The 21320-nt window shown below is 39.7% G+C and overlaps 1 protein-coding gene and 1 pseudogene across 1 annotated transcript; both read right to left on the bottom strand.

Moving 5' to 3' along the window:
* Window positions 1-1587: 1587 nt before the first annotated feature.
* On the bottom strand, window positions 1588-5112 carry LOC129602925 (cytochrome P450 2J4-like). The gene is made up of 9 exons (XM_055508406.1): window positions 4807-5112; window positions 4539-4704; window positions 4254-4403; window positions 3433-3593; window positions 3020-3196; window positions 2792-2930; window positions 2506-2693; window positions 2212-2353; window positions 1588-2022 (listed from the first exon to the last, which is right to left on the bottom strand). Exons 1-9 carry the CDS (start codon window positions 5005-5007, stop codon window positions 1847-1849), a joined length of 1500 nt encoding a protein of 499 aa, XP_055364381.1. The 5' UTR covers window positions 5008-5112; the 3' UTR covers window positions 1588-1846.
* Window positions 5113-5759: 647 nt separating this feature from the next.
* LOC114852937 (cytochrome P450 2J1-like) lies at window positions 5760-20019 on the bottom strand (annotated as a pseudogene).
* Between the last annotated feature and the right edge of the window lie 1301 nt (window positions 20020-21320).

The following is a 21320-nucleotide window of genomic DNA, read 5'->3' as shown; positions in this document are numbered from 1 at the left end:
TGTATTTGTTTATAATGTGTTCTGTGTTGTTTGGTTAGCTGCACCCTGAGGGGGAAGAGTGAGTGTGTAAGTGACGCTCAGTGGACAGTGATACAGTACAAAATAAATGTTTTTTTTTCACTTTGGTTGTGTCCACAGAAACACAGGCTTTTTATGGTGCTCACAGATATATCTGGGGTTGTGTGGTCTATAAAACACAGATATTTTTTATATGCTTAGTTGCAGTAGTTCTAGAGATGGTGAAAACGAAGCCTCATAAATCACTGAGCAACTATGACACAGTTGGGTTAAAATCGACACATTGCTCGACACCATTTGACACAGTCAGAAGAGCGACATCTGCTGGTTGTGTGTGAGAACTGCATCAGAGCAGACTGACCATCAAACCCTCGCTGATACGTGGTTGTTCAATCCATGTTTTATTGTCAAATAAAACTAATTTAATCAAAGGTGTGTAATTGTTTTTCTCTGTGGATAATAATATAACAGTAGCCTTGATATGGTAAATACTTTTGATAGTCCGATGTTATTAGAGCTGCATTTGGTGCTTCTGCAACTCTGTTTATTACTACACTGAGGAGACATGTTTGTCATTTAGTTAAATCAAAGACTTTTATTTTATTTTATTTTTCCACAGAACATTACTTTAATCACATTCTCGCCACCTCTCCAGCTTTGGAGAAAAGCCGTTTGCACGGCACTGATGTCTGACTAATAAAGATATTTCTATTGGAATTGCGACTTGTCAAAATGTAGTTTTAGTCTTTAATTACATTTTGAACTTGTCATAAATACATTATAGATATCCGTAATGTGAAAACTGACGATCTATCATCTTATAGATCATCTCCGGTCCGCTTGCCACGTTTATAAAGCTCTGACATATTGAAACAACCAGTCCGTTCAAACTGCAGGTAAGCCGTCGGCATCGCCCTCATTGGTCACGTGATTCGAAACGCACTGGAGATTCTGCTTGACGACACTTCCGCTTCAAGAGATCGATCCTGAGTCGAGTGGGAGGTCTCGAGTTGGACATCTCTAGTTGGTCCATATGTTAGTTCAGTGTTTATGACATGTGTTAGTTAGCCTTGTTGCCTTGCCATGTGTTAGTTTTTCCATGTATGCATTCTGTTCATGCTAAGCCATAGTTCACTGTCCAAGCCATGTTTTTGTTGAGCTTTGTAGCCTTGCCAAGTATTAGTTTTGTGTTTCTACCATGTTGCATCCTTGCGTCCATGCTATGTACTATGCTCATGTCCATGCCATGTATTAGCCTTATGCTATGTGTTCATGCCAGGTATTAGTTCCTTGTTCTTGCCATGGTGTGTGTTTTTTGCTTACTAGCTCGTTAAGCTTGCCTGTTAGTACCGTTAAGTTTGCCCCCTGGGGTATTTTTTTTTCTAAAGGAGTGTTTTGTGTTGGGCTGAAAATAAACTGTTGTCATGAACTCCTGGCCCTCACGACTCTCTGACTTGGCCCAGACTGACTCTTATAGCCCCGAGCCGCCATTTTGCGTGGCGGATCATGACATACTCCTCACTCAGATATTAAAAAATACACCATCCTCTTGTTTCCATTAAAGAAAATTATTATTCATTAAGCACTTTAATATTTTCTTCTTAATTTGCGTTAAATAGCAATAATGCATAATACTTTTTAACCACACGTGCATGTGTTTTACAAAAATAAGGCGACAACAGTACATATTAATAATCCAGAGAGTTACAGAGAGTGGTTGTGTCAACACGATGAACAACAAGAAGTATAACAAATCATAACAGTGATAACATTATTAATGTACTGTAGGACAGAAATTAGAAACTATATTAATTTACTTTAGGACAGTTCATTGTGGTACAGCACAGAGGAGGTACGGTTTGGGACAGCGAGTTGCTCCCAGCTTAAACTCCAGACTGGGCTGCTCTCCAGGAGCTGGTGAGAAGGAAAACCTCTGAAGGAGGGAGGTGAAGAAGAGGAACAGCTCCATCCTGGCCAGTTGTTCCCCGAGACACACACGCTTACCTGAGGACACACAACACTACATGAGCTGATTCACACAAAAGAGAACAAGCTTCTGTTGAACAACTATAGTGAACACAGGCAAAAATAGTGGATATATTGCTTTCATATTTATTTTGCTTATTCAATTTATTTGACGTCTACAGTATTAATTGACCAGTAGCTGACTATTTAGTGTTAGCTGTGACTCACCTGCTCCAAAAGGAAGGAAGGCCTCACGCTTCCTAAATTTACCATCCTGGTCTAGAAAGTGTTGTGGGTTGAAGGAGTGTGGAGTTTCCCACATTGACTCATCGTGAAGGACAGAGTTTATAGAAGCTAAGATCTTGGTGCCCTGAGGAAATAATATTGAAGGAAAAAGTGGTTGTAAGTACCAACACATTTAATAGGTAGATACTGTATGAAAACCTAGAAAAAAACAAAAAAAAAGATCTCTTCTGAAGTACACAAAGCACAGTAATTGCTTCTCAGTTGTCTGTCCTCTACCTTTGGGATGGTGTAGTTGTTAAGGGTGGTGTCTTTGCTTGTCATGTGAAACACATTGAGGGGTACAATATCACCAAATCTTTGGATCTCATGGATGACAGCATTAGTGTAGGGCATGTTGTCTCTGTCAGACACAGAAGGTTGTCTGGAGGAACCAACCACAGCATCTATCTCAGCCTGGACTCGCTCTGTTCACAGTAAAACAGTGAAAACCGAACACAATGTAAGTCTCTGAACTGTGTAGTAATGTCAAGATGAAATGAAAACACAAGGCAAACAAACACACCTTGTATTTGAGGGTAGTAGATCATGTACAACAGTCCCCAGTGTAAAGTAGTGGTAGTAGTTTCAGTTCCTGCCATAAAGAGGTCCAGTGTACAAAAACACAAATTGTTTAAATCAAAACCTGATTTTTTGTCTTCCTTCTGTGTGAGAGAAAGAGATGGGAATGAAATAAATCAGACCTGACCATCTGACCTCTTTAAACATAATAAATGTGCTGATGAACACTCACCTCTCCCATTTCTATGAGGAAGGAGTCAATGTAGTCTCTGGGTGAGGAAGGGTCCAAGGTTTCTTTGTGCTCTTTGATCTTGAACTTTGCAAAGTTAATCATTTTTGGTAACAGTACAAACGTCCTCTTGTGAGGTCCAGGCAGCCACTTCATCAACCAGGGCAGCGCATTATAGATCTATAGAACAGACAGGAAGTGTCACATAAAGACACACACTTTTACTGTACAAGGAATAGACATGTGGGACTTCTTATAATATCTTGAAGGATTTTTTTCCATTGTACGGACAATAAAGAAAACTCCACACGACTTTCTCACCACTCAAGACTTCTCTGATCTGAGGAACTTTGACATTTTTATGGAAGTCATAAATGATTCAAATAAGACTATTGCACATGCATAGGTGGACTCACCTGCATCCACAGACCTCTTTGTAGTAGCACTAGCTCATTTAAGGTCTGAAGTATAGACTGGTACTGTTTGTCAGTATACTCATACCGCTCCCCAAACACAAGGCAGCAGATGATGTTGGACACAGCATTGTTTATCAATGACTGGACACTGAAAGGCTTTCCTGTGGAATAAATACATACTATACCTTACACACAAACAGCAAAACTTAGCAAATCGTTAATTTATTTTTTAATCCCTAACTAACCCTGTTGGCTGGGGAGCTGGCAGGACACTCAGGTGACTGAAAGAAGTGCTTGACCTCAGGGCGCTCACATCCCAGGCTAATGTTCTACCTACCCAGCCAGCAAGCCAATAAATTTCCTGGACCTTCTATTCTATCATGTCTTTCCCTAAGTCCCTTCCTGCACCTCCTGTCTGACCAGTCTGTCATTATTCTCATCTCTGGTTGCTTTTTATTCTACTAAAGATTATTCATTTACCTAAATAGTTTAAAGGGTGGGTAGCAGGCTGTAATCCCACTCCTTGAGCTAAAATATTGCATTTGTTAGTGAGTCAGGTGACTTCACAGGTTCCACTGTGGAGTGCCGATAGGATGTATTAGCCCTACAAACAGAGGAACTGTAGTATTTCCAAGAAATGAGCCTCCTCTGACAATAAATCTTTATTTTTCAGGTTTTATTAATTAGAGGGGAAGATTTGAAAGTGAAAACTAAATCTGTTTATAGTTGAGACCAAGAAACCTCATTAGACAAGTGCACTGCCTTAATAATTCATTTGAGCTGATTAATTGTGGTTTTTAGATTAAAAAATTCTTTAGTACCTTGGTGAAGTGCTAGAGCCTCAGTGAGATAGTGACACTCCTGCTGGATGCACAGCTCCAGAGTCTTCTTACCCAAACCAAAGTTCCTGAGAGTGTGAAGAGCAAACCTCCTCTGGTGTCTCCATGGAGAACCATTGGACATCACAAGACCTTAAAGAACAAAAACAAACCCAATGAGACTTAAAGAAATTGGAAGTAAATGACACCACAAACATGCTAATTTACTGTATGAATTGAATGTGTTGTGACCTTAACTGAATACATTCATTTCTTGTTAAACACAACCTTTGTTTTTATTAGCATAGTCTTCAAATGCTGGAGAGGTGGGTCGTTCGGTGTAGTCTTCTCCATTGTCAACCAGGGCTTCTCTCATCAGCTTGTAGCCGTTAATGACTACAACTCTTCCACCAAACAGACGAAGGCTGAAAACATTTCCATATTTCTCTGCAAACTTAGCAAAAACAGGGGACTGAAAGTTCAGTTGTCAATCTTGCATATCTCTAATGAGGTCAAGATTTGTTTAACAAGGATTCAAACCCTAATATATATCTACCTCGATGAACTGCAGGTGAAGTCTGGAGGGTCTGATGCGGTGAAGGTCTCCAATTACTGGCAGAGCCCACGGACCTGGAGGGAAGTTTTTCGGGGCTCTGTTTTTCCAAACATCTGCCAACAGCAGAAAAACAAATAGAAATATTAAAAGACTGCTGCCATTGATCCAGTCTAAACCCAGAGCGCTGTGTAAGGTCTCCATCTGCTCGTTGAGCAATAACTGCAGTACTATGAGCTATTGTGTCAAAGGTATATGCCTTCAGAATAAAAGCCCATATGACTAAGCCTGATGTTGAAAACAAGTTGTAAATTTTGCACATTCTGCAAAGTCTCCATTAACTACTATACTAGGGGGGTTGGGGGTTTTTCAGTTTGGTGTATGACACATTTTCAAGAATCAAAATTACAAAGTTTATTGAACATAATGCCATTTGTATTACTAGGTTACAACGACAGTTTATAGAGCATTACTTTAACAGTGCAGATGAAAAAGGTTGGTAAAATATTAAGCAGCAAACCTACCTGACATACGAGTTATGTCGGAATCTAATGTATATCTCAGCATGTGAATAAGCTCTATCACCAGCTAGAAGGGTCAAACTCCAACACTGGTTTTCATTTGAGAGGCCAGATGTGTTGCACAATAAACAATACTGTGTAACTGGAGTAATTGGAGGGTATGTTCCAGGCTGGTCCACCCTTTAACAGGATAAGGAGAACCAGCACCCTTGTCTCACAAGTCAGAAAACCTCTTTGTGCTTTGACTTACACTATATTGTAATAAGATCGGCATGTTGTCGAGGAAAAATAGACAGGAAATGATTGATGAACAAAAAATAGATACAGTATATGACAAAAAAGAGAGTCAACAATTCACATTTCATCAGATTCAAAGTATATCAAAGACAATGATATTTTGTCTACCGAAATATAAACAATGACTCACAGATAATTAATATATGGTAAAAGAATTTATTTAGCATCGTGGTACAGCACAGAGGCGGTACGGTTTGGGGCAGCGAGTAGCTCCAAGGATGAACTCCAGAATGAGCTGCTCTCCAGGAGAGGAGGAGAAGGAAAACCTCTGAAGGAGGGAGGTGAAGAAGAGGAACAGCTCCATCCTGGCCAGTTGTTCCCCGAGACACACACGCTTACCTGAGGACACACAACACTACATAAGTTGATTCACAGCTGTAGGAGGCGTTGTTTTATCACAAACCTTTATACTGACTCACCCGCTGAGAAGGGAATGAAGGCGTCTCTTTTTCTGAATTTACCATTAGGTTCCAAAAAGTGTTGAGGATTGAAGGAGTGTGGAGTTTCCCACATGGACTCATCATTAAGAACAGAGTTTAGTGTTGCCAGAACTATTGTGCCCTAAAAATATTCATATTAATTTTGATCTTGAACCCAAATGTATTTACAGCAAGCAGAGGGATTGTTACCTTTGGGATTGTGAACCTGTCGAGGACAGTGTCTCTGCTTGTCCTGCGAGGCACATTGAGGGGGAAGATGTCGCTCATTCTTTGGATCTCATGGATGACAGCATTAGTGTAGGGCATGTTGTCTCTGTCAGACACAGAAGGTTGTCTGGAGGAACCAACCACAGCATCTATCTCAGCCTGGAATCCTTGTGATCCTTTGATGTGACAGAAACCAGAATAATTAATTAGCAAGAATCACAATTCTTTAGACTTATTGTAAACTAAACCAAAGCGACGACAGACTCACCTCTCCCATTTCTATGAGGAAGGAATCGATGTAGTCTCTGGGTGAGGATGGGTCCAGGGTTTCTTTGTGTTCATTGATCTTGGTCTTTATGAAGGCAATTATCTCCTGTAGCAGAGCGACGACCGTCTTGTGAGGTCCAGGCAGCCACTTCATCAGCCTTGGTAATGTGTTGGCTATCTATGCAACAGAAAGTAAAGACACTATGGAAATCTATCAGACTGAAAATTCAAATATCAATACATTTGTCAATTGGCAATTCAATATAATTGTTCAGTTTGAAAAATGCATTTCATATTTTGCAATTCAATATCAAAAGTCACACTTTAATACCTGGTTTCATGAAGTAATGTCAGTATTAAACTGCTATAACTTCCCCAAGTTTAACTAGATCATTCACCACAACAGGTATTGGTGCATGAACAATGCCACTTGTGAAGCCCAGGGTGATGAGAGGAACCTAGCAGCTACACCCCGAGATGGCAATTTATTACACCAGTGTAATGTGTACATGTAATATTAGATATACGCCCAGTTGGCTGGGAGGTCGCCCATCTAACCCCAGGGTTGGCGGTTCGGGTCCCACCATGGTCAATTTGTCGAAGTGTTCTTGGACAAGTCACTGAACCCCAAGTTACTCCTTGTTCAAGCTAGCCTTGCATGGGAGCTGCTGTCATCTGTGTGAGAATGTGAGAGTGAATGAAAGAAGCTACTATATAAATGTGGACCAGTTAACATACCATTTACCCAGTAGCCCAGTCCTCACACTGGGGACTGACCTAAGTGGATGAGTGTGGTAATGTAGTTGGGAAGCAAGACGCCAGGGTCTGCTGAGCAGATCCCCACCACCTAAGAAACAGTCAAGCCAAACCCAGGGACCATGGTACTATTACATGGGGCACCAAGCCCAGGCAGGCAGAACCACCCTCCTTCCTCTGTTTCACTTGCACATTCCCTTAGTCACGCATGCTCAAGCTTGCCCCATGTGGATCTCCTCTCAAACCTATACACAAACTGTACGGATGTGCAGGGTGGCCCAACCCCAGCCCAGGGCTCAAAGAAAAGAGCACGCAGGAACCAGAGCATGCCGGATTGCTAGGGCAGGCAGTGCCTCACCCAAGCAGGGGTAGTGTCCCATGGGGGAAACACCCCTCCGGGCACAGGCAGGCACCCCCAGACATAGGGAACCCAGGTCACCCAAAGGTGGGTGCCACCCTGAGGTCACTCAGTCTCAGAGCTGTGCACTTGGGTCCTTCCCCAAGCATGATTCTGACAACATCATCGATGGTCCAACAAAGGCCAAGTGACTGAGAAACCTTTAAGTAGAGGATACGGTAACAGGTGTAGGTGATTAGCACAATCAGACCAGGCACAGACAGGACGTAGAACAGAAATGACAACACACCACAAACACAGACACCAAACAGAACAAGGACAACTGGGGCTGAACTGTCACAACAGTACATTTATGTGTAAAAACAATATGTTAAAAATTCCATCTAGTTTATTGAGTATTAGGGGTGGGCGGATCGATCCTAACATCGATAATATCAATACCAACACTAGTATTGATAAATATTGTTCCCCCGACAAAAATATTGATACTTTGGTTGAATTTTTACTCGTAGTCTTCAAACGACCTAACTATGTTGTCTGTCTGCATCTCTAAATGCCTGTGTGTAAGTGGTGTGCCTCTGCCTCTATGCCAGAGCGAAGCAGACACACACCAGCACCCCTCCCTTCCCCCTCAGCCCTCCCTCGCTTTGAGATCACACTTGACTTAACGACTCGGGCCAGGAAACAAACAAGCAGGAGGGGGAAAAGCCAGAAATGAAACAATGGCAACCTGTACAATCTGAAAAAAAAAGGCTGTTAAATGCAGTGGTAACACCACCAATTTATATTATATATTTATATTTACTGTTGGGATTTATTAAATTAATAATACAATTTGAAACAAAACACAAAACACTGCGTTCAGTATGTACTTGGTATCAGATCAATACCAAAGTACAGTATCGCCCACCACTAGTTAGTATATAATATTCTAAATAATAACTTCTAAAACTTCATACCTACTGTAAGTAAACATTAAACTTGCAATGGGTCATCTTCACATTTTGTTTGTACTTATGACTTTTAACTGAGAATGTCTTCCACCATTAATGACACATTTATGTTCATCTTCAGTTTCTTAGTTTTTTCTTATATGTTAATTTGTAAAATTGAATGTAATACAACACTGGTGTATATTTTGTTCACAATGGGCATGTGTCTGTACCTGTGGACTATCTTATTAAAACAATGAAGAATGCGCTGGTACTGCTTGTCACTGTATTCATATCGCTCCCCAAACACCAGGCAGCAGATGATGTTGGACACAGCATTGTTTATCAGTGACTTGGCGTTGAAAGGCTTTCCTGTCAAACAAAAAGAAGGGGATATTTACACAGATACAAACTGCATTTAATGTAAATTTATAGTGACACAACTGAGATTCCTAATAACAATCAACTATACAGACAACTTACAGAACCTGTAAACACCTCAGATCTACAGGCTGACTAACAATTGCTCAGCATGTCCTCAAAGAATTTCATATATTGTGAACAGTTTACTGTTTACATTGCTGGTTCATTGACTGATTAGACATTGAAGGACAACGCTTAAAGTCAACTTCTGTGAGCAATGACCATGCTCAGAAACCTGCACCAGCCGCAAGAACAAATTCACACCAGCGCATGTGGAATCATGATGGAACCAATATAAATTAGTTTAATCCAATTGGTTTCAGTACATTTGTTTGGTGAAAAAACAGAACTTGAGCCACTTCACCATGACCTAAGACAATGCACCATTTCTAATACATACTTGCAATTGACTTTCAATCTGAGCCACAACACCTGAAAACAAACAAAATTGGTACCTTGGTGAAGTGCTAGAGCCTCAGTGAGATAGTGACACTCCTGCTGGATGCACAGCTCCAGAGTCTTCTTACCCAAACCAAAGTTCCTGAGAGTGTGAAGAGCAAACCTCCTCTGGTGTCTCCAGGGGGAACCATTTGCCCTCACAAGACCCTCTGGAAAAAGTAAAGCATGAGACTATAGGTTAGTCAATGTTCAGTATAGTTAATTTACTGCTATTCTGATTCTATTTCTCTAAAGGGAAGATGACTTTCCATGTTTTCAGGGAAAATCTTTAAGTTATTTATTAAAAATTAAAACTATACTACACTACTATAAAAAGAAAGTGTTAAGTTTATGGCTTCAGGATTTAAAAGTTTCTTATATTAAACCACCAACTAACAAACGGTTTGTTTAAAAAACTGGTGGGAAGTTGTGTTTTTTAACCACTAGGCTCTTTGAAGAGATGGATCTCTGAAGAATTCTCAGTTTAAGTAGTTCACAAATGTATCTGGTTACATCACATCAGGTAACAGCACTGCAGGACTCTGGTGCTTTGGGGAGAAGGGGTTAGTGTGAAACCAGTCTAACTAGTGCTGTGGATTGGTCGTTGTCTGAAAAGAAGCTCTCTATTGTTATGTTCATTTAAGCTTGATTAGAAGAATTAAATTCAAATTCTTAATTTGAAACAGCTTCTGAAGCAGGTAGACTGACACACACTACATCCATCACTACATCACTACAAGTGAACATGGCGAATATAAAGAATGAGAATTTAAGAATTTCATTAGGTACATTAGTAAAGTCCAATTCAACCTAATACAACAATACAACTGATAAACCTACAGAAGGTAGTTTGGCAGCTGTGGCAGCGTAAGCTGCCGATGATTATCTATGATTAAAAAAAGCAAGTTCAACATTCAACTCAAGTCAACTTTTCAAGTTTTTTCAACTTTTTTTGTTGAATGTTTAGACAGACTATTATCTGTCTGCCTGTCTGTCTGTCTGTCTGTCTGTTTGTCTGTCTGCCCTAGCAAACAGTGTATTATCAGATCTATGTCAGAATTGTGCATATATTTGGTATTTGACCCAGGTCAGATGTACAGGCATACAGGTCAGATACTAAAGCTCCACCTTTTGGTTTTAGCCTGGAATTGCATCTTTGGTGCTAAAATGGGAGTGGCCTCTTTAACATTTTTAACACCTTCCCCAGACAGACCAAGGAGGGGGGCTGCTGACAGTCGGCTCATGAGGGTGTTGTCAGGTTTTCGTTCTTGGTTTTATTTTGAAAGGACTTTTCTGTTTTTGATTCCAGTTTCCGGTTTTATTTTGTAAGCACTTCCGTTACTGGTCACACCACAGCAGTTCCCGCTTCACTCCCGGTCCTCATTACACACACCTGTTTTATATCAGTAATCAACGTCTTGTATTTAACCACCACCTGTCGCCTTAGTTCTCCCCCAGATTATTGTTTGTGTGTTCCCGTCATAGTCCCAGTTCATTGATTCTATCCGGCCGTGTTTCGTGTACCCTGTTTTTTGACTGCTGATTCTGAGCCTGCCTAATCCCTGCCTGTTCTGTCTGCCTTGGTGTTGTACTCTGCCTGTTACCGACCTTGCCTGCCTGACCACGATCCTGCGCTCGACGATTCGGTATAGTAATCCCACCGCTCATGTATGAACCTTGCCTGTCCCTGACGCCGTCTCTGCCTGTCCTCGTGGAACCCGCATAACCTGGAATAAAACCTTCCTTATCACCTTCCAAGCTGTGTTGTGCTGTGCATGTGGGTCCTCATCCGTGCGATCGTGACAGGTGTGATAAGTGTGTGATCAGCGTCAGAAAGGGCACTGACAGTCGACTAAAATCAGCGAAAATGAACCGCTCCATCTGTACAGTACCAGCTTTCTGAATCAATTCTTCAAACGCCGGTTTGATGGGTCGATCAGTGTAGTCCTCTCCGTTTTCAACCAGTGATTCTCTCACCAGCTTGTATCCATAAACGACCACAACTCTTTCACCAAAAAGACGAAGGCTGAAAACATTTCCATATTTCTCTGCAAACTGAAAACAGACAGAAGATTTTTATTGTTATTTTTCGGTGTTGAAAGCGGGATTAAAAGCTCACCAAAGACAGCTAGCATAGTCGATCATGCTTAGACTGGATGGAGCTTCTGGGCTTGTTTTATTCTAAACATCATTGTGGTGGTAGATTTTAGTATACAGTGTCCAGTTTCAATGAATCATATGCCTTCAGCTGCCTAAGAAATACAGAGCTAATGCCCCACAAACACAGTATTTAATGTCTAATAATTAAAAATTATTCTCACTTATTTACTTTTACTATTATTTTTTAAATATCAGACTAAAGTAATTTGCCAATTTTTCTTGACCTGCAATGAGCAACACTTTCTATTCTTTTAGAGTTAATCTATTTGGAAGAACCCAGAGCAAACACGGGGGCAAATAGAGCCAGTATTAGTTCCAGAACAGTTTACACCATCTATTGTAAACCACATCTGGTGGCAACTGAGTGACATTTACCCATACCATACTAACTCTAAAAATGTTTGAACTCATACCTCAGTGAGCTGCAGATGAATGTTGCCAAATATGATGCGATGAAGGTCTCCAATTACAGGCAGGGACCACGGACCTGGAGGGAAGTTTTTTGGGGCTCTGTTTTTCCAAAGATCAGCCAACAGCAGAAAAACACACAGAAACACTAAAACACTGCTGCCATTGATCCAGTCTAAACCCACAGCACTGTGTTGGGTCTCCATCTGATCACTGATTTATGATAACTGAGTCTTCACAGTGTTCAGTCTGATTAATAGTGTAAAAGTTTTGTTTACTCAAACAATATTTTAAAAATCTTCTTGTTTACTTGCCTCGCCTTAAAAATACAATTGTGTGTAATTCTATGGCAGAGTAATAAGCCTGGTTAAAAATGAGCATCAAAGGAAGCAGATCCTCCAGTCCTCAGCTTTATAAGTCCTATAGTAAAGAGGCTGGGAACCTGTTCCAAAAAAAACAGTGTTGTACTGTGTAATTATTAACTAAGAGAAACAGACTGGTGTTGTAAAGAGGTACTGTATATATATGTATATATACAGAGAAGATCCAAATGCACAGTTCTCAGGAAAAAAAGGATTAAAAAATAATAAAAAACTAAATAAATGAAAGCACAGGTCAGATCATTTATAAGTTTCACAAATCAAATTTTCTTCAATGACGGAGTGTTGAAAGGCTTTCCTGTCAACAAAAGAGAGAATGTTTACACATACAAACTTTATTTATTGTACATTTGTAAATTCACACAGCTGTGATTTCTAATTACAGTCAACCGTATAGACAACTTACAGTATCAAGTAACCTGTGAACCTCTCAGACCTACATGTTTTGGCTTATGTTGAGACTAAGAAAATAACGATCGATGTTGCAAAAATGTACCAGAATAAAATGTCATTAACTGTTCAGCATGCCCTCAATGTGCTCAAGTAATTACACCATTTGTGTTGAAAAATACTGCATTTAACATATTTTGCTGAAGCCTCGTTAGCTGTGCCATAGCTTTGAAGTTTCCTCCCTTCTGCTCTGCAAGAAATAGGTGTGTGAGTACTGGTGTGTAGCCTCCTTATCTGATGAGCCCAATGCTTGCTTTGTGCAGAAAATATTTCCCACGTACTGTGACTATGCACCTCCCAGAATGCAATACATATTATGAGCTGAATCCTTGTCTTCTCTTCAGTGAGAGGAAGTGGCCTTTGCTGTAAACTGCTCATTCCATGAGCAGTTACCATGCTCACATCTGCTGCGAGAACAAAGCACATCAGCAACATGTGAAATCATGATGGAACAGACATAAATCAGTTTGGTGTAAATGGTTTTAATACTGTACGTTTTAGGCACCATACCAAAGCCAACTCAAGACAATGGACCACTCTTAATACACACTTTGCACAAAAATCTACCTGACCAAAGACCAAGAAGTGCTGACTGCAGCTGACTTTCATTCAACAAGTCAACAGAGAATCACCTGCACATGGGCTAAGGCACCTGCTTCTATTTAGATTTTCAGAATGATTTTAATTCTAATGATAAATTAATACATTGATTAAATCAGTGTTACAAAATGATGTTTGGTACCTTGGTGAAGCGCTAGAGCCTCAGTGAGATAGTGACACTCCTGCTGGATGCACAGCTCCAGAGTCTTCTTACCCAAACCAAAGTTCCTGAGAGTGTGAAGAGCAAACCTCCTCTGGTGTCTCCAGGGGGAACCACTTGCCCTCACAAGACCTTCTGGAAACAGTAACAAATGGGACTATGAGTTAATGAATCTTTAATATAATTAATTTTTTGCTAAGAGATGCAGCGCATACCAGTGCTCCTAATTATTGCAACATATGCCGGCAAGGTGGGCCGATCAGTGTAGTCCTCTCCATTTTCAACCAGCGCTTCTCTCACCAGCTTGTAACCATTAATGATCACAACCCTTCCACCAAACCCAAGTTCCTAAGAGTGTGAAGAACAAACCTCCTCTGGTGTCTCCATGGAAACATTGGACATCACAAGGCCTTAGGGGAAAAAAACAAACTCAATGACGCTTAAAGAAATTAGGAATTAATGACACCACAAACCTGCTAATCTACTGTGTTAACTGAATGTGTTGAGACTCAACTAAATACCGTTATTTGTTTCAAAACAAAACCTTTGTTCTTATTAGCATACTGTAGTCTTCAAATGCTGGAGATGTGGGTTCTTCGGTGTTGTTAAAAGTGTTTAGTATCCATGCGTAAGCACACTTTTAACCTTATTGTTTTCCCTATTTTGTGCATTAGGAGCCAATTAGGCGATACTCAAACTAAATTGGTTTCTAAATGATAAGGCCTATATTGTTGAGCTTGGTGTCATTGGCAAGGAAACTCATTTGTGGTTTTCAAAGAACAAAACAGAATATGTTAGTTATAATGAAGCAAAGTAACAGTTACACAAACATGAGATGATTTCTCTAATCATCTGGATTTTAATTAACTAATTAATTAGGGACAAAAACAGTGTCTGTTTTGAGATATTTTATAAACTGAATGTACAAAACCACTTATATTCTGTTAAGATTCCAATAAAGAACAAATATGCAGTAGTGTTTACACTGATTTATATAAAAGAAATATACAGGCATGAAAAAGGGCCTTAAAAAAGTCTTTTAGTTTAAGGTTTGTGTTCTGTGTTTTGTGTTAGACCTACAGTAAAAGCTTTTTTTGTTTCCTTCCCTGGATCCTTGCGACAAAATGGAACATGTATGCATTTATGAATGTTTGACGTGACTTTCACCCGTTTAACACTTTAACTATAAGAAGTTACACCATCACTATTGTTGGGTAAGTTTACCCGACATATAATATACCCAAAAAAAGAATTAAGATCAAAATATGACAACACATGATAAATTAGAGTGGTTTTCTTTTCTTTTCAACTGTGGTATATGTAACAAAATGGAAAATATAAGCATAGGAATTTCCTAAAAACATGCTTGAAAGTTACTGAAGAAAACTGTTGAAGCTACCCAGGGAACCATGAAACTCAGAAAAAACAGAATTAAAAACATATTGAAAATCATCTAAATACTTTTGGTGGGGTGAAAATCACCTGGCGATAGTGCTCTAGGGTTAGGAGGTAAGGAGCACTGACCTTAACTTAATTCCGACTTTTTTGGCATTTAGAATTATAATGTTTTTATTGTTAGTTAAACCTATTTCTTATTATAGGCTCAGAATCACAAATGTCTCAGCTTTCTAACAAGGTAAAGCTTGACTTTCTATGTTACGTACACCCGCTTCAAATGTTATCACCCATAACGAATGGGCTGATCAAAACTTATGGACCCATTCGTACGGACCAGTAGGTGCCTGCTCTACCTACTCGCTAACCGCTAGCATCTAGGTAAGTTGCTACGTTCAGCAGCTTTGGACGTTATTGTGATTAGGGTTAGGTTCAGATAATGGGTGGGGGGTCTATTTGCTAAGTTATGCTTTCTAATAAATCAAAATGGAAAACTTAGATCCTCCCGTCTGAACAAAAACCGCTCAACAGCGCCCCTACTGACTCTGCTGGTCAAATCATTCGAGCCGTGATCAACGTTACGGATCAGTGACGGCAACCTACTGCACCTATTCACCTACCGGCCCATACTTATGGGCTGATAACTACTGATAATGACCATTGAATGGCGTGATAACGTCCAAAGCTGCTGTGATGTATTGGCTGCAAGAAGTCAAGAATGTCAAACCTTTCAAAGTTCCCCTGGCCAGGGGAATAGAAAAGCATGCTTTTACACTGATTCTGCGGTGTAGCATTATTCTACTACACTGCAGTTGAATTTAGTAGAATTGCAGTAGAAACATACTAAGGTATAATGTATAACAGACAGCATGTGAATACTCTCTGCCAACATCTGGAAGGTGTCACAGTGGCGTTGCGGTCTAAAGTGGCGGTCCCACATGCACAGCTCTGCAAGTCTTGTCCCCTGTTCTAAAATTTCTAAGATAAAAAAAGATAGATAAGATAAAAAATTTCTAAGATAAAAGAAACAAGATTAGAAAATCTAAAATCTGAAACTAAAAAAAATAAGTCTATATTTGAATTGGAAATTGTAAAAAACACTTTGAATACACTTTTATTTTTTCTTCAAGTTACAACACCAGTATTTAGGCTTTCAGTTATAAAATGTTTTCATTTCATTTTCAAAACTTATGGCACCGGTTTGGCTCCATAGGGACTATCTTTTCCAAACATATGATAATTGCATTTAAGCTTTAGCTGCCAATGGATGCCTCTTAAAACGAGATGCAACAAGAACCCAATGAACAACTTTTTAGTCCCAGTACAGTTTACACCATCTAAACCACATCTGGTGGCAACTGAGTGACTTTTACAGGACCAACAACATACAAACTGTAAAAACGACTGAACTCATACCTCAGTGAGCTGCAGAAGAAAGGCTGGCGAATATGATGCGATGAAGGTCTCCAATCACAGGCAGGGACCACGGACCTGAAGGGAAGTTTTTTGGGGCTCTGTTCTTCCAAAGATCAGCCAACAGCAGAAAAACACACAGAAACACTAAAACACTGCTGCCATTGATCCAGTCTAAATCCACAGCACTGCGTAGGGTTAATTAAATAATAAAATAATAAAATACAGGAACAAAGGCAAACAAGTAAATTACTAACTAACTTAAAACGCTGCTAAGCAGAAAAAAACAAAGTGATCTACATAAACATAAACAGGAACAAAAAATCACTGCTAAATGCAGAAAACCTTATGTACTACTGTATGTAAGGTCAAACTAAGAAAATAACATGGCAACTACTTCAATAGACACAGAAATATTGAACAAGTACAAACCAGACATCAGCGAACATCACCAAGGCACCACGTATCACCATTAGACGAACTGACAGGGACTGTGCACAAACTAGACCCTATAATACTAATTAAAACACTAAAAACGATGACGCTAATCAAACTGATTACAAAATTACATGACAAACAACAGCAAACCAAGAGGACGCTAACAAAAGTCCAGAGGACAGGGTAGACTGCTGTAAGTCTAAACCCACGTTGTCATGGATTTTGCGTTTTGTGCTCCAGTCTGTCGAGGCTTGTCTGACTTCATGTTACTCCCTGTTCCCTATTAATCAACCAGTAGCGAAGTATTTAGTATTAGCTGTGACTCACCTGCTGCAAAAGGAAGGAAGGCCTCTCTCTTCCTATATTTGCCATCCTGGTCTAGAAAGTGTTGAGGGTTGAAGGAGTGTGGAGTTTCCCCCAGGAAATAATATTGAAGGAAAAGGTGGTTGCAAGTACCAACACATTTAATATGTAGATACTGTATGAAAACCTCGAAAAAAAAAACATAAAAAGGATCTCTTCTGAAGTACAATAAGTATGGTAATTGCTTCTCAGTTGTCTGTCCTGTACCTTTGGGATGGTGTAGTTGTTAAGGATAGTGTCTTTGCTTGTCATGTGAAACACACCAACTGGTACGATATCACCAAATCTCTGGATCTCATGGATGACAGCATTAGTGTAGGGCATGTTGTCTCTGTCAGACACAGAAGGTTGTCTGGAGGAACCAACCACAGCATCTATCTCAGCCTGGACTCGCTCTGTTCACAGTGGAAACAGGAAACAGTGAATCTATGAACTGTGTATGATGTCATGATGTTCAAGAGTAAACACAAGGCAAACAAACACACCTTGTATGTGAGGGTAGTGGATCATGTACAACAGTCCCCAGTGTAAAGTAGTGGTGGTAGTTTCAGTTCCAGCACCAAACAGGTCCATTGTGCAAAAGCACAAGTTGTTTAAATCAAATCTAGAACCCTTGCCTTCCTTCTGTGTGACAGAAACCAGCAAGTACTCAATTTCTTAGTTCTTTAGACTCTTTGTTAACTAGACCAAAGTGAACACACATTCAAAAAAATAATGAGGCCTAAAACTTCATTTAATTTAATTACATGTAAAATTTCAATTTAATTTCATCATATAAATATTACGCAAGAGGTGACATTTAATGTATTGATATTGTATATATTTTAAAAAGGTTATACTGTATATAAATATAACTATAAAATAAGGCTGATTGGGTACAAATGAACACTGAAATATAATATATAAACATAATTCAAAATTAAACAGCTAGGCTAGCTATTTTTGCTATTGCTTTTCCAATAATGTACCAATTCCTTCAACACTTTTGTAAATAGTGCTCCAATGGCTCAGTGGCTATACAGTAGTTTCAGTGTGGACAACATAAGATTGTCAGTTTCAACCTAGTTGAATCCACCAGAAAACAAACATTCCCCATGGAAATCAATAAAGTGTGTCTTACAGTATCTCATTTTATATAGATATGTTATATAACCATGAACTCATTAAATAGTTAACGTTATTATGAAATTCCTCATTTCATGTACATCAGGTATTTGAACAAAATCTAAGGTTTATGTAAAAAATTGCAATAACTTAAAGTAATCCTTTATTTCTAAGTTATGTAATTTAATGGCATAGTGTAACACTAAAGACGAACCTATTTCATAGGTTTAAGTAAAGGTTATTTCATTTTTTTACATGTTTGCATTTGTTTATTTCAAAAAACACAATCATTTGAAATCCTATTTTCATGTATACAATACTTAAGAAATATAAATATGTTTTATTAGGGGCAAGAATACAGTAATTTCTTTTGTGTAGACTCACCTCTTCCATTTCTAAGAGAAAGGAGTCAATGTAGTCTCTGGGTGAGGAGGGGTCCAGGGTTTCTTTGTGCTCTCTGATCTTGGTCTTTGTGAAGGAACTTATCTCTTCTACCAGAGCTGGGATCGTCTTGTGAGGTCCAGGCAGCCACTTCATCAACCTCGGGAGAGTGTTGGCGATCTATGCGACCACAAGCACAGACACCAGACAGGAGAATTCAAAAACACAGTAGCCTGATGTTAGTGGTTGTAGTAAATTAATCTAGTTCTTTATATCATATATGTATGTACATAAATAAACAACCCCACTGCATGCACCACTGCACATCATCTTTTCCATTTTGTTTTGCACAAAATTTCACCTGACCAAAGACCAGGAAGTGCTCGCACCAATTAACTTTCATTCTGAGTCACAAACCTTGAAAACCAACAAGGTGATATAATAATTAAATTAAGCTGTAAGAGTGAATCACATGCACTTTTGCACAAGCACCTGATTTCCCAATGTAGATTTGGAGCAAAGATTGTTGTGATAGTAATGATTCTGATTCTAATGATTAATTAATACATTTATTAAACCAAAATGATATTTGGTACCTTGGTGAAGTGCTAGAGCCTCAGTGAGATAGTGACACTCCTGCTGGATGCACAGCTCCAGAGTCTTTTTACCCAAACCAAAGTTCTTGAGAGCGTGAAGAGCAAACCTCCTCTGGTGTCTCCATGGAGACCCATTGGACAACACAATACCATCTGGAAATGGTAAAGCATTAAGCTAAAAGTTAGTGAATCTTTACATTCCTACTGTTCTGATGCTGTTGCTCAGGGTTCAAATTATTGTGTTATTTGTATTTAATTTTTTGTATTTTAACGCTTTTAAAACTAAATGTTGCCTATGTGCACACAAATACTGTATAAATATGATTTTAAAAAGGTGCAGCACACACCAGTATTCTTAACCAACTCTTTAAATGCCGCTATGCTGCTTGATTGGTTGATCAGTGTAGTCCTCTCCTCTTTCTACCAGGGCTTCTCTCACCAGCTTGTAGCCATTAATGACCACAACCCTTCCACCAAAGAGACGAAGGCTGAAAACGTTTCCATACTTCTTTGCAAACTGAAAACAGACAGAGATTTATTGTTGTTATTCAGTGTTGAAATTACACACATTCAGTTATGATTCTACACTCAAAAATAAACTCAGGTTGGTCAGTAGGGTTATACCATTAAATTACATAACTTACAGTAAGAAGACTTATGTAATTTAATGGTATAGCCCTATTGACCAACCTGATTTGATTTTTCTACATATGGTATGTGTTTGAACATTTTTCCATTATGTTTATTTAAAGAAAAAACAATCGTTTGAAATCCTATTTTTCATATATACAATACTTAAAAATTATAAATGTTTTATTGGGGGCAAAAATCAGTTTTTGGAGTATACGCAACTGTTTTATTTCATTTATGATTTCTTCAAACTTTGATTTATAAATGGCGTGTCTAAATATCTTTATTCTAAACATCATTGTTGTGGCAGATTTGAGTCTGATTTCCATTTTAAGGGAATCATATGCCTTCAGCTGCCCAAGTAATACAATACTGATGCCTTTGAAACTACTCTGAGCCCTTGGTATTTCTCTAGTTTCTCATGTTCCTTTTTCCTGATGTTGCCATCGCTTGGTATTGCCACATCCACCACTACGGCTTTCCTCTGCTCTTTGTCCACCACCACAATGTCTGGTTGGTTCGCCATTACCATTCTGTCTGTCTGTATCTGGAAGTCCCACAGGATCTTTGCTCGCTCGTTCTCTACCACCTTGGGAGGTGTTTCCCACTTTGACCTAGGGGTTTCCAGTCCATACTCCGCGCAGATGTTCCTGTATACTATGCCAGCCACTTGGTTGTGGCGTTCCATGTATGCTTTGCCTGCCAGCATCTTACACCCTGCAGTTATGTGCTGGATCGTCTCAGGGGCCTCTTTGCACAGTCTACACCTTGGGTCTTGTCTGGTGTGGTAGATCTGGGCCTCTATGGCTCTGGTGCTCAGGGCCTGCTCCTGTGCAGCCAGGATGAGTGCCTCTGTGCTGTCCTTCAGCCCTGCCCTTTCAAGCCATTGGTAGGATTTGTTGAGATCAGCCACTTCAGTTATGTTCCGGTGGTACATCCCGTGTAAGGGCTTGTCCTCCCATGATGGTCCCTCTTCCAGCATTTCATCCTCTGTTCTCCACTGCCTGAGACATTCACTCAGCACGTCATCTGTCGGGGCCTTATCCTTGATGTACTTATGGATCGTGGATGTTTCATCCCGGATAGTGGCTCTCACGCTCACTAGTCCTCGGCCTCCTTCCTTGCGGCTAGCGTATAGTCTCAGGGTGCTGGATTTGGGGTGGAACCCTCCTTGCATGGTGAGGAGCTTTCGTGTCTTAACATCTGTGGTCTGTATCTCTTCCTTTGGCCACCTTATTATTCCCGCAGGGTATCTGATCACTGGCAGAGCGTAGCTGTTTATTGCCCGGGATTTGTTCTTGCCATTGAGCTGGCTTCTTAGGACTTGCCTTACTCGTTGGAGGTATTTGGCTGTTGCCGCATTCCTTGTTGCCTGTTCAAGGTTGCCGTTTGCCTGTGGT

The sequence above is a fragment of the Betta splendens genome, chromosome 4 (genome assembly GCF_900634795.4).
Source record: "Betta splendens chromosome 4, fBetSpl5.4, whole genome shotgun sequence".
Taxonomy (NCBI): Eukaryota; Metazoa; Chordata; class Actinopteri; order Anabantiformes; family Osphronemidae; genus Betta; species Betta splendens.
This window is presented reverse-complemented; position numbering and strand designations above follow the sequence as displayed.

Excerpts from the sequence above, each read along its gene's own strand:
- LOC129602925 (XM_055508406.1), bottom strand. The coding sequence starts at position 5,007 with ATGGAGACCTTACACAGCGCTCTGGGTTTAGACTGGATCAATGGCAGC. Across the intron at positions 2,694-2,791 it reads CTACTACCCTCAAATACAAG|AGCGAGTCCAGGCTGAGATA; the intron begins GTGTGTTTGTTT and ends TACTGTGAACAG. Across the intron at positions 2,023-2,211 it reads CTTCCTTCCTTTTGGAGCAG|GTAAGCGTGTGTGTCTCGGG; the intron begins GTGAGTCACAGC and ends GTGTGTCCTCAG.